Raw genomic sequence first — 18,577 nt, 5'->3', positions numbered from 1 at the left:
TTTTCACTGCAAGCACATGACACTGTCTAAATTTCTCTTATAAGCAGGACTGTAGCAGGACATAACACAAACAAGTTGTTATGGGAAAAAGGATGCAATATTTTTATATACGGCATTTTAGAAGCAATGAAATGTAGAGAAAAGAGTCGCCAGCAACTGGTGAAGAAGATGATCAAGACAAATATTGTTTCAAAACCCAAAATGAAGAGATCACAGCAACTGCGGCTCTGTCCTCTATTTCAGCCTGGTGTTTTTTACCTTTGATTATATAAAGTCACAGCATTGATAGTTGAATATTAGACTTTTAGCATGCACTGACTGTAATATCCGTTACTACAGCTGGTTATAGTTCTGCAGTGCCCTACATCAGAGATTAGTACTGTCCATCACTGGATTGCCCGGGGAGAGTTGGAGCATCAGTGACTGTGGAAAAAAAAGAGAGAATGAAAAGAAGAGCAGCAGTGGTTCAGACAGAGAAAGACTTAGACGGAGACTCAAGAGGAAGAAGGAGCCTTTGAGCAGCAGGAACTCAGATTGACATAGCTGCTGGGCTAACAGCACAGATGAAGGATGATGCATTCCTAAAATCATTAAATGTAAAAACAGTCCCAAATACCCCATGTGGCCCATTGTTATGTGGTGACATCACATCTTTATCAAATAGCCACAGACACAGCTTCATCTAACAGGACAGGAGTGTTTGTGTGTGGCTGTAGTACTACGAGGATTGTGTCTGTGGAAGTAAAGTGAGGGTAAGAGGTGAAAATGAAATCATACACTATTTTGTAACATGTATTTAAAGAACTTGTGCTTCATCTTTCATAGAAAAAAAAAAAGTTCTCCATCTGGATTTGTTTTCTTAATGTGTCAGCCCTCCACATTCGTTATGTCCCACTATCTCATAATTCGCCTCTAGAAATTAGCCCAGAAGGAATCCAGAGGATGTATGATCTTATTACAGTACACACAAGCACTCCTTGAACAAATATCACCTAAAGTGACTTACAACATCACTGGTCTGCAGCCAACCCAGGTCTGTAAAACGAAGTATGCAAATGAAACCATTACTGTGGTGAGCCCAGCCTCTATATAATGTAGAACTGACTGATGTATCTGATCTGGAGGCAAACAGTGCAGTAGGTGAAATGCTGTCAGAGCAGCAGCAGCAGCAGCAGCAGCAGCCTGTTATTCAAAGTGGAAGTATGGATCCAGGTGAGTGACCAGGTGGCACATCCAGCACTTACCGGTTTATACCGTGAGATCATTTTGTTTCAGCCTCGTTTCCCTGACTCCCAATGCCACAAAAAAAAAAAAAAAAAAAGCTCTCCTGCGTTGTCACATACGTCGCTCGGGCGTTAAACAAAGTAAAAGGGAACCCCCTCCGAACCAGCAGCTGCTCATGAGCCCGGAGTGCAGCCGACTTTCTCGCTGTCCTACTTGTGTTTGATTATCCGACGGCAGGCGGGGGTTTACGGGAAGGAGCAGAGAGAGCTGTCCGCGGTGCTGATCCGAGGAGGAGGAAGAGGAGGAGGAGGAGGGGGCAGATCCTCCACCCAAGGCCACCTTTGGTCATGAACCGACGAGCAGCGGGTCGCGGCGGCAGGATGGCGCTCAGTCAAACACCGCAGCGGTCGATGCGACGCTGAGAGTCACGTATGAACCGAGAGGGGATGACTGCACACAGTGGTTATGTAACAGTGGAGTGGGGTGCTGCCCGACTAACACATGCAACACTGCATGATGTATTACCATGATGCGTTATGTAAAACCTAAACGCACACGATTCACTCCTTCCCTCTTATTATCCGAGTCTGATTTTGGCCCTTATGTTGACATGTAGGTCCTCTGAAAGCACGGTTATGAACACAATGGGGGCTGTCATTCAGTAAGTAGCTCAATATTTAAAAAGGAGTACTATTGCCCCCTGTGGTCGTTTATTTACATGTCTTTATTACTCACCATAGTCGGCAGTAAATCGATGACGCGAACAGAGAGGAGGTGGTGCAGCAAAACAAATATGTTTACCACAGTGCCCCTCGAAATGAATGGATTATTGCTTATCCACATTTAAGAGACCATAAGGAGAAGCCATTGACAGTGTTTAAGAAAATGTATACATACAAGTTGATGTTATTTGTACAGCTACAGTGAAGATGACAGAAACACTTGTGGACAAGTTTTGGTTGATCATGTAAAACAGCTCTTCAGCTTAAGTAAGACTGAATGCAAAACTCAAATCGCATGTTAAAACATGGACCTATAAAAGTGAAGTTCGCTTGTGCTCATAATACTGGATCAGTGCAACAGCGACCGTTTCATCATTAACCTGGTAAAGCGCTGTTAAAAAAGCAAAGCCGAGGGAGCAGAGCATCAGCGTGCACAACACCAAGTCAATTCTGTGAACATCAGCAGGCTTTTATTGGGCTTCGAAAAAAGGCACATTAAATAGGTGATATTGATCAGGGTTTGCTTGTTCTATGTTCCCTCTTTATTGTTATAGAGACAGATGAGACACATGTCTGAAGGAAAACATCGGTCCAGCCATGTTTGGAAATGAGGTCAATCATGTCCGGGCTTATACAGGGGTCAAGAGGATTACCATAAAACAACTACACATCGACAGGAGCACCCTTTAATAAAAGTAGACAGCGAAAAGGCTTGTTGATTGCATGTTGTCAATATCTTGATACATAGCACAAAGCCTTATCCTTAGAGAGCCATTTGTAATGCTGAGTAAAAAGAGAAGACAGCCATGTTACACTTGTTTTACAGGTGTATGTGAAGGTGAGGAAACAGAATTTTTTATTTGTGATTGACACAGTGAAACACAACAGAATCGTCAACGGTAAAAAGCTTCCTTTCAATCAGCCCAGTTGTCTTGGCGGGGGGGGGGGTTGACAAGACTAGAAGAATGTCCTGCAGGAGAGGAGAGATGAAATCACTGATGTGTTAAAGCTGCTGTACTTTATCAACAGGACAACTAATGGATGGATGCACTGGAAAACCACTTGTTTGTTCAGTCACTGCACATTAAACACAACAGTCAAACACACATGCAGGTGAGTTTTAGAAACAAGACAGTCAGGGCTTAAACTAAACCCCCAGATGTCTTGTCCATGATCAAAATGAACCCTGATCTGTTATTATTTACTGTGGAAGAAGAGAAATTCTCACTACAGCACCACTACGTGTCAGTGTAAGTCAGAACATGTAACAGTCCCATTGGAACAACATCAATCAGAACAACTGCTGAAGGCTGGCACGCATCATACACGGCCTTTACGGGCGTCCATGACCTGATGACAGAGGACAGCACCACAGAGGCCATATGTGTGTGTATGTTTATATATGGCTCATTGAGTTGGGATTTGACAGATATATGGTGGGGTGGGTCACTTGATGTCATTAGTTGTAAATGTCATCACCCAAATAGCAGGGCCCCTATTGTTGTGGAGGAAAAAACGCTTCGAGTCAATTTTCAAAGAGAGAAAGAAAAAAGCACATGATGAGTATCATTACAGCAGCACTAGCTTTCTATGGAATTAGCCAACCGATAGCAATCTTGGCAGGGAGACTGTCACATGTGCTTGAAAACACGAATGGGGCCCAAACAAAATCAAATTGCACAGCAAACGTCCTCTCTGAGACGTGCAGCGAAGGCTACGTCGATTACCAAGCTGGGGATGAGGTAGAGGAGAAGAGTCAGGGCTAGTGCCGAAGTAGGTAGCCGTGTCTGTACAGTGTGGCACTGCCTTCAAACACTTTTCTGTTCACAGTGGGACTGACTGATGCTGACTTAGGGCTGCGTACACATGTACACACAGAGCTGGATTTAAATAAACAACAAATATAATGACATGAACAACTGATCATACATATTTCAGCTTAATTAAGAGGAATTCTTACACTTCGTCTTCATACTCTTTTGGAGGGGAAACAGCAATCACAACATCAATCCAGTCCTGAAGGCAAAAAAACATATTTACGTTTTGCATGTGAGGGTATAAATAATATGACATTTAGCTGCCTGACGGAGAAAGCGAATCTAAGAGTGAAAACAACGAGGGCCAACAATATGTAAAACCAATCAGTCAGAGTTGATGGGGTTAAACTGTAATCAATACAGCACCCTGCAGTTGTAGCTGCTAAGGTAAATCATTTCTATTTTAGAAAATGGAGCATTTCGTTGTAGTCTGAGTCATACCCCTCCGCTATTCCAGGCTCGAGCCAGAGAGTTTTGCCCCTCAGTCAATGTGGCATCTATGAGGATCCTCCCATTGACAGCCATGAGTTCATCCCCTGGTACAATGCCACCTACAAGCAGAGACATCAGAGACGGTAAACTGCTGAACATATTTATTCTAAACACTGACACGCACGCACAGTGAGTGCCAGCTCCAGCTGCGTAGATAAATCCAGCCTGCGTGAAGAGGTACTCAAATGCTTTGAAGTGTACAGCAGCCCAAGTAAACAAGGAAACCGTACACATGTTTTTTTCCCTACACAGTGATAAAATGCTTTAGTGGAGCAACATGTGAAATCCAGGGCGTCAGGAGGATAGAAGGCATCATAACATGTCACTGAATTTAGACAAAAGACAAAAGAAACCTTTCATTTTTTAGTCTAATCATGTAACTTGTTTTCAATGGAGGCTGGATTCTGCTGCTAAACCAAATAAATGCTGTCCCTGAACTGACAGCTAAACTAACCAAGTGTTAGCTACAATATGACTTCATTTTAACTGTTCCTTTAAATAAAACTCTGAATGCAGAAAAAAACCTTGAACTGACCGTGCTTATCTGCTGCACCACCTTCATAAACAGAAGATACCACCAACTTTCCCAAGGGAGAGTCTGCTCCACCCTCCAGGACAAGATCTAGCTGGCCAACCTGAAAAACAATAACCATAAGTCACGTTAAATACATTCCCTCAAAGTGGTAAGTGAGATTCCTCTGTTGAACAAAGTCAGTCAGTACCTTTTTGATCCTCAGCAGCCTCACATCTCGCCCGGCTATCTGGTCCGAGGAGAACTATGAACAATGGGGAAAAGTAATAAAGAAACTAAAGGGGAGAAAAAAATCACTGCAGCGACAAAACCTGTGATACCTTGAATATACCAAGAGTAGGTCATTTAATAATAATAATACATTTTATTTACAGTGGATGACAGATCACAGATATTATGGTATATTATATACATTTCTTTGGAAAATTCCCACATCACTCATACAATGTAGATAATTATATAGATTGATATACTAGTTGTATTTAACTGTTGAACAGAAGCAAGTCAAACCACCATAACTTCCATTTTAACTGACAGCAACACAATTTACTGTGCATACCTTCATCTGTTCATCTGTCTGTAAAATAATCAACATATTCTGTAACCTTGGATGAAGGAGCGAGGAGCCGTTAGCTGTATGCCCTTATACATTCTTAATATTTAGTGCCAATTGTGAATTGTTGTGGCGCTAACAAGCTCAGTCATACTATACCATTGAGTAGGGATCAAACTCTTCCTCGTATTTCTGAAATCCCTGAAAGAGAACCAACACGCAGTTCATTAAAACGGATCAATATGTCCATGAAGCGTTTTCAGTCTGTGCACCAGGAAACAAAAGAATCTCTAAGAAATCTCTGCTATGTAACAAGACATTGCACGTTGTTCCGGTCAGATTTCCTTTGACAACCAGTGTTAAAGCTCCAAAAGCCAATATGAATGAATGAAACTCATGGAGAAACTTAATCATTAATTTGTAAAGCACAGTGGCTTTCAAAGCCTTGCACCTTAATCCAATAACGACAAGAATAATTCACAAAAACATACGCACGTAGAAAATCATTCTTAATCATTTCGACCAAAGGCGACAGCTATTTAATGTCAAGGGAGGGGGAGGGAAAGAGAAAAAAAAAACTCTCAGAGAAAGGCAATTACATTAATCCAGCCATGATGACTCACGGAGTCATTTGTCTCTCTGCAGAAACACTCTAATCCAGCTGATAACTTCCTGTTTCCAAACAGGAGCTCAGCATCGGACATGAAAAATTAACTCATTTGTAATCTGTGATTTTATTTGTTGCTGGAGACACCAGCTGAAATCAGACCAAACAATCTCACTGATGTGGCATTTGAAATAACAGATAAACCTAATGAGACGGATGTTTTCCGTCTCCAAGCAACCGCTGGAGTCCTTGATGAGCCTTTGTACTGTAGGACAGTCCTGCATGTGCAAACCATCTGTTGCCATTAAAGGCCTAAAACTAATCACCGCAGTAAGACCAAAACACGGGGACATACATTCCCACACTGCACATGCACAGTACTACTAGTTGCTTCAAATCAATGAAAGTGCAGTCATGCACAAGCTACAAAACGGGACCCAAAGGCAGGAATGCAGCAAACAGAGAGAAGGCACAGTGAATGAAAATAAAGGTTACTGCCATCACTGAAGCCTTCAGTCAACCATAAGGAAACCCGATGTGTGAACACAAACAACAAAAGGCGACAAGAGGACAGGACAAAAGCACTCAGGAGTAATAACACAATTAGTGAGGCGGTAATAGCTATGGATTACTTGTTGTTTGTTGTTTGATTTAAAGGATGAGTTGAAAGGCACCATCCGTTTTAGCATTTCTGGAGGCTGAAACACAAGACCAGGTAACAGCATTAAGGGAGCATACAACAGTATAAAAACAATCCTCACAGCCCCAGACCCAGGCAACCCTATTGAGTGTTTTTTGTTTATTACTATATAACCGATCTTTGTGGGTCCACTGCCCAAAATGTGACAGAAAAATTAAAAACATCAGTTATGTTAGTTAGTTCAAAGGATTGGGATAAACCAGGAGAACATGAATGATTAATGGCATCCCCTCCTCCAACTACTACAGTCACAATCTTTCAGCAGTTCACCTCCAGCTGCTGGGACACTCAGCGGCTGGCAGAACGTGTGAGTCTATTAATGTGGAGAACCCGGATTCCCCGGTCAACTTGTCTAAAGTCGATGCTGATGGAAAACTATACCATCTGTTCTATTTCATTAGAGCTAACCACAAATTGGGTTTTTGTAAGAAACAGCTGGCTAGTCTGGCCGACTCACCAGGAGTCAAAAAAAGGAAAGACGAATCCCTCCGATAGCTGATACTGCGTCAGAGGTCTGAATGCTTTATGACCCTATTAGTGAAAATATAAGTTTTCTGCAGGGAGAGGATTATTTCAGTGTGGTGTATTTCATACCAGGCCATCAGAACGGAGAGCAGGTCTGTGTGGATCTGGTCGGTGGGTCTGAGACTGGGGTAGCATGACGGGTTTAGACATGACAGGGGCCGCCTGACGCCTCTGGTTGGGGGGACTAGGAGCTAGTTGCTACAGAGGAAAAAGCATTTTTCCAAGCAACAGCTAAGATTCGCTTTGTTTTCCAAGTACGTTCATCCACTAAGACTTTTTCTAACCACTGTACAAATTTATAATGTTCAGCATTTTGAAAACCACACAAACTTGACATATGATGTTTACAGAAAGAGACTCACCAAGGGAGTGCTTGCACTGGAAATACGACTGGCATGTGAAGTATTTCTCATTACCTGGACCGCAGTGAAATGAATAAAATGAATCTTGCAAAGATGATTTTTTTTATATTTTCTCAGATATCACACAACTATGCTGAGATTTCAAAAGCACTCAACGCAGAGCTTACTAGAAAAACTGAAAATCCATAAAGCATGCACACAGTTTTTTTCTTTTGCTTCAGCTTCCCCTATGAGCTACACCATGCTGCTTTCATCACTGCACACCATGCGACACCCCCCCCCCACTCATTATAATAAACCACACAGTTACGAACCAACATCAATAACAACTAACTGCATCTCTGGACGTGTAAATTAACCATTCAATTTAGTCGTGCTAACACATAAATAAGCCCAATGAAGAAAATACAACAAGGCCTTATGATTTATAGAGATCAGGTCCTCTCTACATGTTTCTCCTCTGCTCATGCCTGTCTTCTTTATAAAATGAAAAAGAAAATCCTGACATCTATCAATTAACACAGTAACACAAAAAGGAAAAGTCACTCCACACATCACCCCTCTCACATATGAAATTCTAACCTTCGGACTAGAGGTGTAGGACATTTCACTGGTGTTGGATGAATAAATCCCTCCTCTCGGGAGGTAGCCGCCTGCCTCCCACTCGCTCCTACCTTCTGGAGGACTGGGGGGGTGCTGGAGGTGATGATAATGCTGTTGGCGGTACCCACTGTGGGTTGCTACTTGATCCTCAGAGTGTTGTGGAGGTGGAGGGGGAGGAGGAGGTGGGGGAGGTGGTGGAGGAGGGGGTGGCGGCGGAGGAGGCCGCGGAGCAGGTTGCGGGGAAGACGGAGGCCACGACGACTGAGACGGAGGAGGGTAGTGGAAGGAAGGTGAGCGAGGGGGTTGAGGTTGAGGTTGAGGAGGGTGAGGATGAGGGCGAGGGGGAGCCCTGCGCCCCTTGTTGGTCGATGTGGCCGAGGAAGATGGAGGCTTCCTAGCGCTGGGTGGAGAAGGAGGCTGGCGCTGCGGCGGCAGTCGAGAGGAGGGGGGAGAGTAATTGGGGATGGTAGGGTTCAGCCTGGGTGAGGGTGGAGGGAGAGGCAAGGGAGGGGGGGGGCTGGCTAGTGCCTGGCTGGGTGGGGGCCAGTCTCTTTAAAGCTTGAGGGCCCCGCAAGCTCTGATCCACCTCGTCAAGGTTGATGTCATCCAGATCAGTGGTGGCCAGGTGGAGTCCGCCGGGGAAACGCCTCACCTTGGGCTCAGAGGCAGGAGAGCGTGGCGGGGAGAGCTTAAAGTCACAATGAAATGAAAAATGTTCCACCTTGTATTAATGCTTGTGTAACCTCGACATTCTCCTGTTTCCCTCCAGAACTTTATCTTTAATTCAACTAGCAAAAATAAAATATCCTAAAACAACTGTTCTCACAAACCTTTGAGCAATTGACATTCATCTATACCTCAACATCTGAGGCAAAATAATGGCAACATGGCCTAGCTCACTCGACTTTTAATAACATCCCATCTCCTTTCTCATACAGTATCATTTGCCTATTGAACATCCTGTTAGAGAGACAAGTTACCCACAAAGGCATCTGTACCTCTGGGGATTCATTCTCCACACAAGAGATCTGCTCCAACCGAGTCTGACAAAGACGCTCCACCCAGTGTTGCACTTTCTCAGACTCCTCTAGGTCCTCTCTCTCTGTCTCTGAAACCTGGCACGGAGGCAGCATCATACAACAAGCATCAGTTCTACTCACACTTGAGCTCACATTAAATGTCAAGTGGTAGAAGCCACTTTGACACAGTTAATTAACAGCAAAGCCACTCCAGGTAATTATTCTGTCTTCATCCCTCCACTCCTTCTCATACCTCTTGAACCAGCCTACTGATCTTCAGCTGTTTCTCTCGCTCGTACATCTCTTCTTTCTCCTTGGCGAGTTTCAGCTCAAACTCCAGCTCCTTCTTGCTTTTCCTTTGCTCCTGCAATGTGTCTGTTTTGGACAGTTTCTTCTTCTTCTTCTTCTTCTCTCCTTTCTGAGGTGCCATCAGTTAGACAGTATACAAACGCAGGGAACAGACAGCTCCAAGCACTCCAAACCACAAATCATGGCATGCACAAATACTGTTGCTATGACATCACACTGATCATGACGATGGAAAAAACACAGAAATAACATTAAACAACTCTAAAAGCTTCATATTTTTTGTGAGAACCACAAAGGAGCTTTTCCAAACGTTCTGTTGTGACCCATAAAACCACACTGAACTCACACAGCTGACAGTACCTTGCGGATCGACGGCAGTTTCCCCTCATATCGATAAAACCAGCCGAAGGCTAAGGATGGAAGTGAACAAGGCGTTTTTCAAGTATGTTGACTTAAAAGGTAGGTTTAAACTACATTTTAACAAACTCACATCAGTGTTTCCATCTGAAAACTGCAAGACACCACACTAAAGAGCTTTAACACAGCATTCAAGAGAAAAAATGTTGAGTCTGTTCAATTAGCTACTACATTTGCATCCCTATATTTTGAGTGATGCAAAAATGGTTTTGGTAGTCATTGTTATTTCTGGCAGCATTTAGCAATAAATATGCTAAATGATGTCAATTATATATAAAGACATCATTGTCACTAATTAGATTTTGGTTGTCAAAGGAAATCCTCTTGAAAATGCACAGCTGGGGCTCAAGACTCACTTGTCTGTCCTCCTCTTCCTCCAGATCCTCCTCTTTGAAGGAGCCGGCTTCATACGCTTAAGGGAGAGGGCATAAAAACAGCACACAGAAGTGACACACAGAGAAACTGAAAGCATGCAGAGAATAATGGGAAATCGAGTGAGGAGCAAGCAGGAGTTACTCCTACTCTGTGGTTTCAGAAGAAAGGCAGACAAGCACATTCAGAAGTCAATAGAGAATTCATGCATTTTAAGGAGATGATTCTGTCAAGTGTGCTTACGAGAACTCTTGGCCTTTGGAGCTGGGGTAGTTTTGATCTCGGGCGGAACAGCTGACGGGCTCGTTGGGGTGTGTGGACTTTTGGGTCTGTCTTTTGCTCCCCAGTCTTCCTCCCATTCTCTGTTGTGTTTCCTCTCTACAGACTCAAGCCTACAAAGGACAATAAAAAAAGTAAAAGATATATTTTTAAGATGTAAAAATTACAATTTTATGTATGATACGGGTCAAAAAAACAATTAAGTACTTCTCCATCTCTTTCTTATAGCGCTCCTCTTCCTCTTCAGTTTTCTGAGCGATCTCCATCTTTCTCCTGTTAAACACGATGAATGCACAAAATAAACCTCTGGCCATACATTGTAAAGGACAGGACTACATATATGGAATTTATGACTTCAATCCCGTTGCTGTAGAAAGTGTCAACCCTGCAACATGACATGCACTCCTATTATTCATCCCCTCAAATTGGGGTGTAAGCAGGTCATGCAATTCCTGAATAGCAATTGAGGCATTTGAATTCAGGACAACATGGGAGGTTTGATCTGCAAAGGAAAAGGAAATAGTCAGGCTACTGTAAATGCAGAGCTTGGCACTGACTGACAGATGATATCTAAGGCTGGTTACAAAGGTGGCAGCCTCTAAAATGTACCGAAATATTTCTGAAAAACATTAAAAAATGTAAGTGACCATCTTTAAAAGATTAATTTCAATCAGATTGACTGCACGTTGCATTAGTATTCACCAAGCTGATTACAGGACCCAGTTTCACTTTGTGCACGTTGCTGAGAGCAAATACAGTTCAGGTGTCTCTGCAAAGACAAGACAGCACTCTGAAGAATCAGGAAAACTGAATGGCTACAGGGCAAACACTGAGCGAAATCTGTGTCAAGCTGTTTCAAGGTGTCAGACAATTTCCTAGAACAAATACCTGCTTCTTCTTTCAGTTTGTGACGAAGGAGTGTTAGTTAGGCAGCGAGAATTTTCAGCTTCTTCTCCAAAGCAAAATAATCATTATTTTTAAACAGCAATTTATGTAATTTCATAAAACCGTGTGCCATGCACCAATGATAAAGCACATTCTAAGAAGAGTGGCGTTTGCGTTTCCTGCTGTTCACTTACTGTCTCTCCTTCTCCTGCTGCTCTTTAATGATTTTGTTGGTCTCTAGTGCCACCCGCTTCTGGTGCATCAGCTCTTGCCTCTCCAGCTCCCTGCGGGCCTCCTCTGCCAGACGCTCCTCATCTGTCATAAACAGCTCGCTGCCCTGAGAGAGTGACAGCCAGAGTTGATAATCATGGAAAAGCATTGTGTACAGAAGGGGTCCTCAAACTTTTTGGCTCTCGAGACAGGCGGGCAAGTCCAAACCAGTCTCCTGGACCATGGAGAGAGAGGAGAGGTCTGTTTTTGTCACGTAACATCTTTGAAAACTCACTCTCAAGCTAAGGAGTGCTGATCTAGCATGTAAGCAAATATGAAGCTACAACATACAATATATAGAACTTAATATGTATGTATATACTCTCCTTAATTTATTGTGCCCCATGTATCACAAACATGTCATATCTATACGGGAGGAAAGAGGATACTACAGTAGTTTTGCTTGATGTCATTGATAAATTTTGCACATATAAACAGGGGCCCTGTCACTTTGGAGCACAGGCTACAATTTCAATAAACTACAACCGTGGAAGTATTGAATATGTCAGAATGAAGACACACACACACACACACACAACATCTAACACCAAATAAATGCATCAGACAGGCACCAAAGAAAGCAGTAAATAACACAAGACTGCTAATGCAGTTTCACAGTCATCGTCAACGAGTCTCGACGAAAACAACCTGTCCAATGACTTGACTGATGATAACTGTTGCTCCTGCGAGCTACTGAGCTGAGGCAGACGCTAGCTAGGGTGCTGTCTCCAAAAACAAAATGGTACATTAATCTGTGCGGTGCAGGAATGCAAAGGGGAGACGGCAGAAGTTTGTGTTTCCATATCCAAGACAGATGATGCCTCGAATTACTTTCTTCATATGTGGCTTCAAATGTAAGGTTTTATCCATATTCCAAGATAAATTACATTTAGATATTATTATATCTCAGTCACAACATATGCATATAGCCTGCATCTATACAAAATGTAGTTTTACCATCACCTGTAGGTATAGATGAAATTCTCAAAACTCAAAAATAAAATCTTTACCATGGAATTTGTAGTGATTTGTCACATTTATTGATTGAACAACATCTACTGTATATGTGGTAAACTGCAAAACAGAACATAGCATTAGACCCTTTATAATTTATAATGAATTAATATTAGACATAATGCAGAATGTACTTACAGCCCCAGTTAGAACAGTGATAGTCAGACTCCTGCTGCTCTTCAGGACTTTTACAGCCTGAAAAAAAATGAAATTCATTTTATGATTGTAATCAGTGAATAAGATTAAAAAGAATACGTCAATACTGCTCTGTGCTTTGTGTGAAGTATGTGTTATGTATATTTATCAGCGTGTGAAATTATCACCAAGTCTAGACAAATACCAGGAAATACTGAAAACTCATTTTTGGCTGGATAAGCACTGATTTGGCTGTGGTTCTTTGGCTCAGCGGGTAAAGCAGAGAACAAACACTGTCAGTGATGAGGAGTTTAAATCTACTGCTACTACACAATGAGCATTTTAACAACAGACACACTGGTGGTGCTGCAGGTCGTTTGGATAAAAGGGCAAAAAGGTAGAAAACCATACATCTATGTAATCTTAAAAATGATTCTCCAAACTCCAGCTGCTATTACTCGAGACAAATAATTAGCTGATAAATAATGAGTCCAAATTCACCTCTTTGTGGTCCACATTGGTGAAATCCACCCCGTTCACCTCCACAATCTGGTCTCCAACCTATGTTTTGTCATAAAAAAACAAATGCAGTTCACAGGGACAATGAAATGCAATAAAATGAGTGTTAGAATTTCACAGTTATGTTTCTGAGCAATCACCTCAAGTCCAACTTCTGCAGAGAGAGAGCCTGGCTTGACATTGCTGATGTAGATGCCAGGTTTCTGAGTGGGACCACTAGAGATGCTGATACCCATCCCCTTTGTGCCCACAAGACTGAGGAAAACCTTCTTTTCCTTGATTTCCTTCCCTCCAATAGACGCCAAGCCAGCAACACTGCTTCTTTTTTCCTGAAGAATAAAAAAATGGAAATAATAAAGAGAAGAAAAATCCAAAATACGTGTGCTGATTTGCAGTTTGAGAAACAGCTGAAAGAAACAGATCACAGACCCCTGATTCTGACACAAACTGGTCAACAAATTGCCACTTCAGGGGTTCGTCTGATGAGCTGCACAAAATTAGAAAAAGGAAAAGAGAACACACTGGAGTAAAGACAGAAGTCGAGAGAGATCAGCAAAGCATTATTTCACACAACAATAAATAAATAAATTCTATTACTACATCCATAATGTTACCTTTTCACCGGGATCATACCCACATCTGCAGAGAGAAGAAAACAAAATCAAATGAAAGAGGGTATTGACGTCACACAATATTCACACTAACACACATATCAATCTTGTTGCTTTATTTGGTAAATGAATTAGTATCTGACGTACGCCTGACTTTGAGTGACACAATCTTCTTTGTCTTGATGAGACTGATGACCTCCTCGTGGATACAGGATGAGATGGAGTAGCCGTTGATGCGCACAATCTCGTCGCCAACCTATAAATCAATACGGAGTGGGATACTTTGAATGACATATCTATTTTCAATATGTCAAGTCAGGTCACAGAAGGTATTGCTTCTCCAGTAATTTATATTTCTATCTGCTAATATATCAGACACTATTTGGTCTGCATGACCAATTTGAATGTGGATGTTTTAACCATCTAGATGAAGCTAAAGTGATTTACAATCAGGATTAAATGTCTCAATCTCCTGCAACTTAGATAGCTTGTGCAATAGATAAAATACATATTTTAAAGTAATCAATTCATTTAGTACCTACACACAACATTACATCATATAAAGCAGTTTAAATAATAAACTTTAATCAGAGTTTCTGTATACAGCACTGGCAGATGCTGCCTCATACTGCAGGGACAATTCTGTTGGTACCCAATATTATAACACTGTATGATTTCATGATTTCTTGCAATAATCTCTAGTGTTAATGTGGTTTGTGTCCAGATAGCTGCACCACATCTGGGACGTCTGTTAATCCTCTCAACAGAAGCTGTTTCACCCCATCTAGTGGATTCTAAATTTATGACGCTGACACAGCTACAGATACTCATAACAATTTGGCTAACTTTATATACAAATAATGAATTCCACCTAGTGTATGTAAACATGTAACTGCTTGTATTCTGAGTAAAACTATCACTTAAAACACAACACACAAAAATGTGCAACCTTAAAAAAAAGACATACTACAGTTAATCTCTGAGTACATACCTGAAGGCCGACATTTCCAGCCTGACCATCTTTGACAATCTGCGATATGTAAAGACCGCAGCCAAACTCCAGACCTCCTCGAACGCTCAGGCCCAGTCCCTCGCGATGCGTCCTATCTAAACGTACCTCTTTGAGCTTCCTGCACAGTCAGAAAACAAGGTGTAAGTGCTGTGTCGAACTGAATAAAGAAAAGCTAAGATGATGTTAGTCAGACTAACAACATCGCTGTACTCACCGGGACCTCTTGGGGGTGAGCAGGTCGTACTCCACCTGGTGTTTGAGAGGGATGAGAGGTCGGATGGCATCAAACAGGGGCAAGCGCTTTGGCTCGTTAATGACCAGCTTCAAGTCCCCCACCAGCACTGGCAAATCCATCGACCTGGGAAAGTGAGAGGAGGATAACTGTTAGCTGAAATATGTTTGACTGCCTTGTTTTTAGCTACAATCCTGGTCATATTTAGAAATGTATAATGTCACAACTAATGTAGTCAAAACAAATCACAAAGCTTTGTGGAGGCGATCATCAGCTAGAAGATCGCTAAACTTCATGCGGCAATGGAAAATAAGCTCATCTTCTTGTTACAACACAAAGAAGGACAAAAGAAAAGGAGATGTATTATACTAGAACTACTAATTATAGCAGCAAAATAAAAGCTACTGTAGAAAATCGGTACACCCAGCCTCCTCCTTGAATTATTAATGTGTCCTGTTTGGAGGATGAACATAAAAAGAGCTTTTGTGGACAACTGGCCAGGCTTGTCGAGGCACAGTGGAAACTGATCAGATGCTGAACCAGTGTACAAAGATGAACTGAAAACCTAGACCTACAGCCCAGCACACCGTTCTTCAGCCGTTCAGGCTGCCGGGAGGAACCATGATAGAGAACACAGTCTCCACTATAAGGCCTATAGTCTGTCTGTGCAGGTTTAATTGATAATATAATATTAGAGAGGAGTATTGTTACACTGAGCATTATTCAACCCCACTGGAGGAAAATGAGGATGTAGCCTTTTTTAAGCACTGGTTAAAAGTGATAGCATCTCTTCAATAACCATCAACATCCTATTCATATACAAATGCAGAGTTGCAAGGCTGCAAGGATGTACAAGGTACACACACACACACACTCTAACCACACTGCAGCGGTGACGGGTGGTACTCACTGGTGATACATGCGGAGGACATCGTACAGGTAATCCTTCTCTGCCTCATTCTCAATTAGCAACTCCACCTGCAAGAGGAAAGAAACATCTGGTGCCGTCTTTTGTCTCACTTAATCACAGGAAACGTTAGCACACTATCACACGGCGTACTGCTGTTGTTCCATCAGCACAAAGGTTGAGCCATATGTTTCAGTGTGTGTCATACAAACCTGATGTCGGCTCAGGTGGAGCAGGATAGTTTTGAGGAAACGTCTCGGCCAGTCACTGATGTAACACATTTCACCGTTTTCCCAAATGAAACCTTACTGAACTACAAACTTCAGCCCTGACCCGAGCGCCTTTCGTTAAACCAAAGTGACAGGTTGTGCTCTGTTGGGATCAGGAGGTTCCTTTGACTAAAGCAGGTGTAATGAGCTGCCCTTCCCCGACAGCTGAACCAGCTGGAGGGAATAATGGCAGTGCAGCTGAGGAGAAGCTGCAATGGGAAGGTCAGCAGCATCAGCTTACATCTCGGACACAAACAAAGGTAAACATTCACACCAAACATTCACAGCCACGCGCATGCGCACGTACGCACACACACACACACCCAAGCTTCATATTGAATAGTAAACTCAAAACATCAAACTCCTAATGAGAAAAAAAAAAACATATGTAAGGATTCTAATAAACTCAGACAAACCAAGTCTCAGTGTAGTTTAATACGTGGAGGACTACACTGTGTGCGCCATGATACAAGGTTTCTGTGAGGGCGAGTGTGACATGTTGTTTATGACTGTCATAAAATTTCTCTTGCTCTGAGCAGTAACACAGTCGGCCACTCCTGCTGCTTGAACTACATGCAGACTTTGGCACCATAAACCAATAAGAGGATGACTGGTCCGAAAAGCACGGCCTGGTGTATAGATTGGAAGTATTTTCACCCAGTGAGATACGTGTACGTTTGTCCTATCGCACACAGACTGCAGTGCTTTGTGCAAGAGAACAAATCAACCTTAATTTGACATTTTTGACAGTGAAATAACACCTAGTTCAATTCTTCTGTTTTAATCAGGCCAAGCACCCACATACAGTTACAGTCACAATGTCCCCAAAAGGAAACAAAGCCTGATTGTGCAGTGTTCGGCCCCTCAGCTCTAATTAAACTCCTAAATTGTCTCATCTCTTCCGCTCGGTTGCCCACCGCTGACACATCTACATTATCTAATGCTAAAATGCCCTTTGTGAAGAGCCTACAATATGGGAAGCTGACTGCCTGCGTGCAGCACAGATGGCACTGTGGTGAAGCCCTCATGCTCCAGGGCTGAAAAACACCCTGAACGTATCATGTTCCCTTCCTCTGTTATGTTTTACTCCTTTACATGAATTTACCTAATGCTGTAGACCAAACACAAACAATTTCACATAATTTGATCTTCATATCATGGATCCAAACAGCACTAAATGTCCTTACTATTGCTGACGATGGTGACCTCAGGTGTATCAACTGTACCTGAGCCAGAACAGGTACCAACCATCTGTCAAATACACACAGGAGGCCCTATAACTGCTGCCATACACCACTTATTTTGACTTTTTACTCAATTGTTTGTTTGACTATAACGTGATCGTGCTTAAGAAGATAATCCTTGACTTATTTTAGTAGTTGTTTCGTTTTATTCAGGCTGACAGTCAGGCCCGTGTGTGCTGCGTAACATCCCGCTGGGAGAGACACCTGAGTCGGCGCAGGTGGGAAAATGACTTTTTAACTGCTATACAATCAATGTCCGAAGAAATCCCATATCTGTATCTTACCTTGTGCCTAAATTCCCGTGCAACCTTCCGCTCCATGGTTGAGAGACCGTGAGAAACAAGCCGACGTGAGGTCGCAGGATGGGTGAAGTTTGACGGGACCGGACCGAGGTCAGCGAGTCAAGTTAGTCGTAGTAGTAACTGAGTTTCCGCTTCGGATTATCACAGTAAAATAACAGCAACTGAGGAGAAAAGGTTTTTTTGAGATTGTTACGATTTATTTTTTATATATTATTTATTATCTATTTGTGTGAGCTATTGTTTAAAGAATAATAAAAACGAATTTGAAATTATGTTATAATTCACTTAGATTTCGGTACCATATGTGCTACATTTTATCTGTGCGCTTTTATTTTGAAGGGGCACTTGTTTAACTTCTGTTTTTTTTAGCAAAACTTGATGAACCTGTCGACTGCTGCGTTATCATCCTTTATCCATCCTTTATTAAACCTTAGACCATAGAATGGGTTATTTAGACTATTCTCTAGACTAGAAATTACTATAATACAGATACACATTTTCAATACACACACAGAATTTAATTGACGCTTAGTTTTAATTTTAAAAAGTGCCCTAACTGGTACCAGTGGCACCACAGTAAATGTGTTTATTGTAGTTTTATTGTCTTCATTACTTCATCACACTCCAGTTTGTTTAATCACCGC

At 42.2% G+C, this 18,577-nt stretch overlaps 3 protein-coding genes across 6 annotated transcripts in view; all 3 read right to left on the bottom strand.

The window, feature by feature from the left end:
* The window catches only part of abcc8 (ATP-binding cassette, sub-family C (CFTR/MRP), member 8), a 44,324-nt gene extending 43,016 nt beyond the window's left edge, over positions 1–1,308 (bottom strand). For both annotated transcript variants that reach the window (XM_026364808.1, XM_026364809.1), the window contains exon 1: positions 1,245–1,308. In XM_026364808.1, coding sequence (XP_026220593.1) covers positions 1,245–1,265 — 21 coding nt within the window. In that variant the 5' untranslated portion in view covers positions 1,266–1,308. The remainder of the gene's footprint in view (positions 1–1,244) is intronic.
* A 1,107-nt stretch (positions 1,309–2,415) lies between these two features.
* Positions 2,416–18,026, bottom strand: ush1c (Usher syndrome 1C). Of its 3 annotated transcripts, XM_026364627.1 has the most exons (20): positions 17,916–18,026; positions 16,122–16,189; positions 15,194–15,337; positions 14,959–15,097; positions 14,115–14,223; positions 13,971–13,995; positions 13,786–13,843; positions 13,497–13,685; positions 13,339–13,398; positions 12,841–12,897; positions 11,613–11,755; positions 10,741–10,806; positions 10,498–10,646; positions 10,239–10,294; positions 5,500–5,541; positions 4,978–5,031; positions 4,791–4,890; positions 4,205–4,314; positions 3,907–3,962; positions 2,416–2,916 (listed from the first exon to the last, which is right to left on the bottom strand). In XM_026364627.1, exons 1-20 carry the CDS (start codon positions 17,949–17,951, stop codon positions 2,904–2,906), a joined length of 1,674 nt encoding a protein of 557 aa, XP_026220412.1. In that variant the 5' UTR covers positions 17,952–18,026; the 3' UTR covers positions 2,416–2,903. The 3 variants fall into 3 exon arrangements, with proteins under 3 accessions (XP_026220412.1, XP_026220415.1, XP_026220414.1); XM_026364630.1 differs by lacking the exons at positions 2,416–2,916; positions 3,907–3,962; positions 4,205–4,314; ... (1 more) ...; positions 4,978–5,031; positions 5,500–5,541 and adding exons at positions 9,393–9,574; positions 9,826–9,875; XM_026364629.1 differs by lacking the exons at positions 2,416–2,916; positions 3,907–3,962; positions 4,205–4,314; ... (1 more) ...; positions 4,978–5,031; positions 5,500–5,541 and adding an exon at positions 9,588–9,875.
* Positions 5,552–9,307, bottom strand: LOC113165243 (harmonin-like). The gene is made up of 2 exons (XM_026364631.1): positions 9,136–9,307; positions 5,552–8,825 (listed from the first exon to the last, which is right to left on the bottom strand). The coding sequence occupies exons 1-2, from the start codon at positions 9,271–9,273 to the stop codon at positions 8,532–8,534; spliced, it is 432 nt and encodes a 143-aa protein (XP_026220416.1). The 5' UTR covers positions 9,274–9,307; the 3' UTR covers positions 5,552–8,531.
* Positions 18,027–18,577: the final 551 nt, after the last annotated feature.

The sequence above is a fragment of the Anabas testudineus genome, chromosome 6, assembly GCF_900324465.2.
Source record: "Anabas testudineus chromosome 6, fAnaTes1.2, whole genome shotgun sequence".
In the NCBI taxonomy this organism is placed as follows: Eukaryota; Metazoa; Chordata; class Actinopteri; order Anabantiformes; family Anabantidae; genus Anabas; species Anabas testudineus.
Note: the sequence above shows the minus strand (reverse complement) of the source record. Positions and strands in the feature narration are given on the sequence as shown.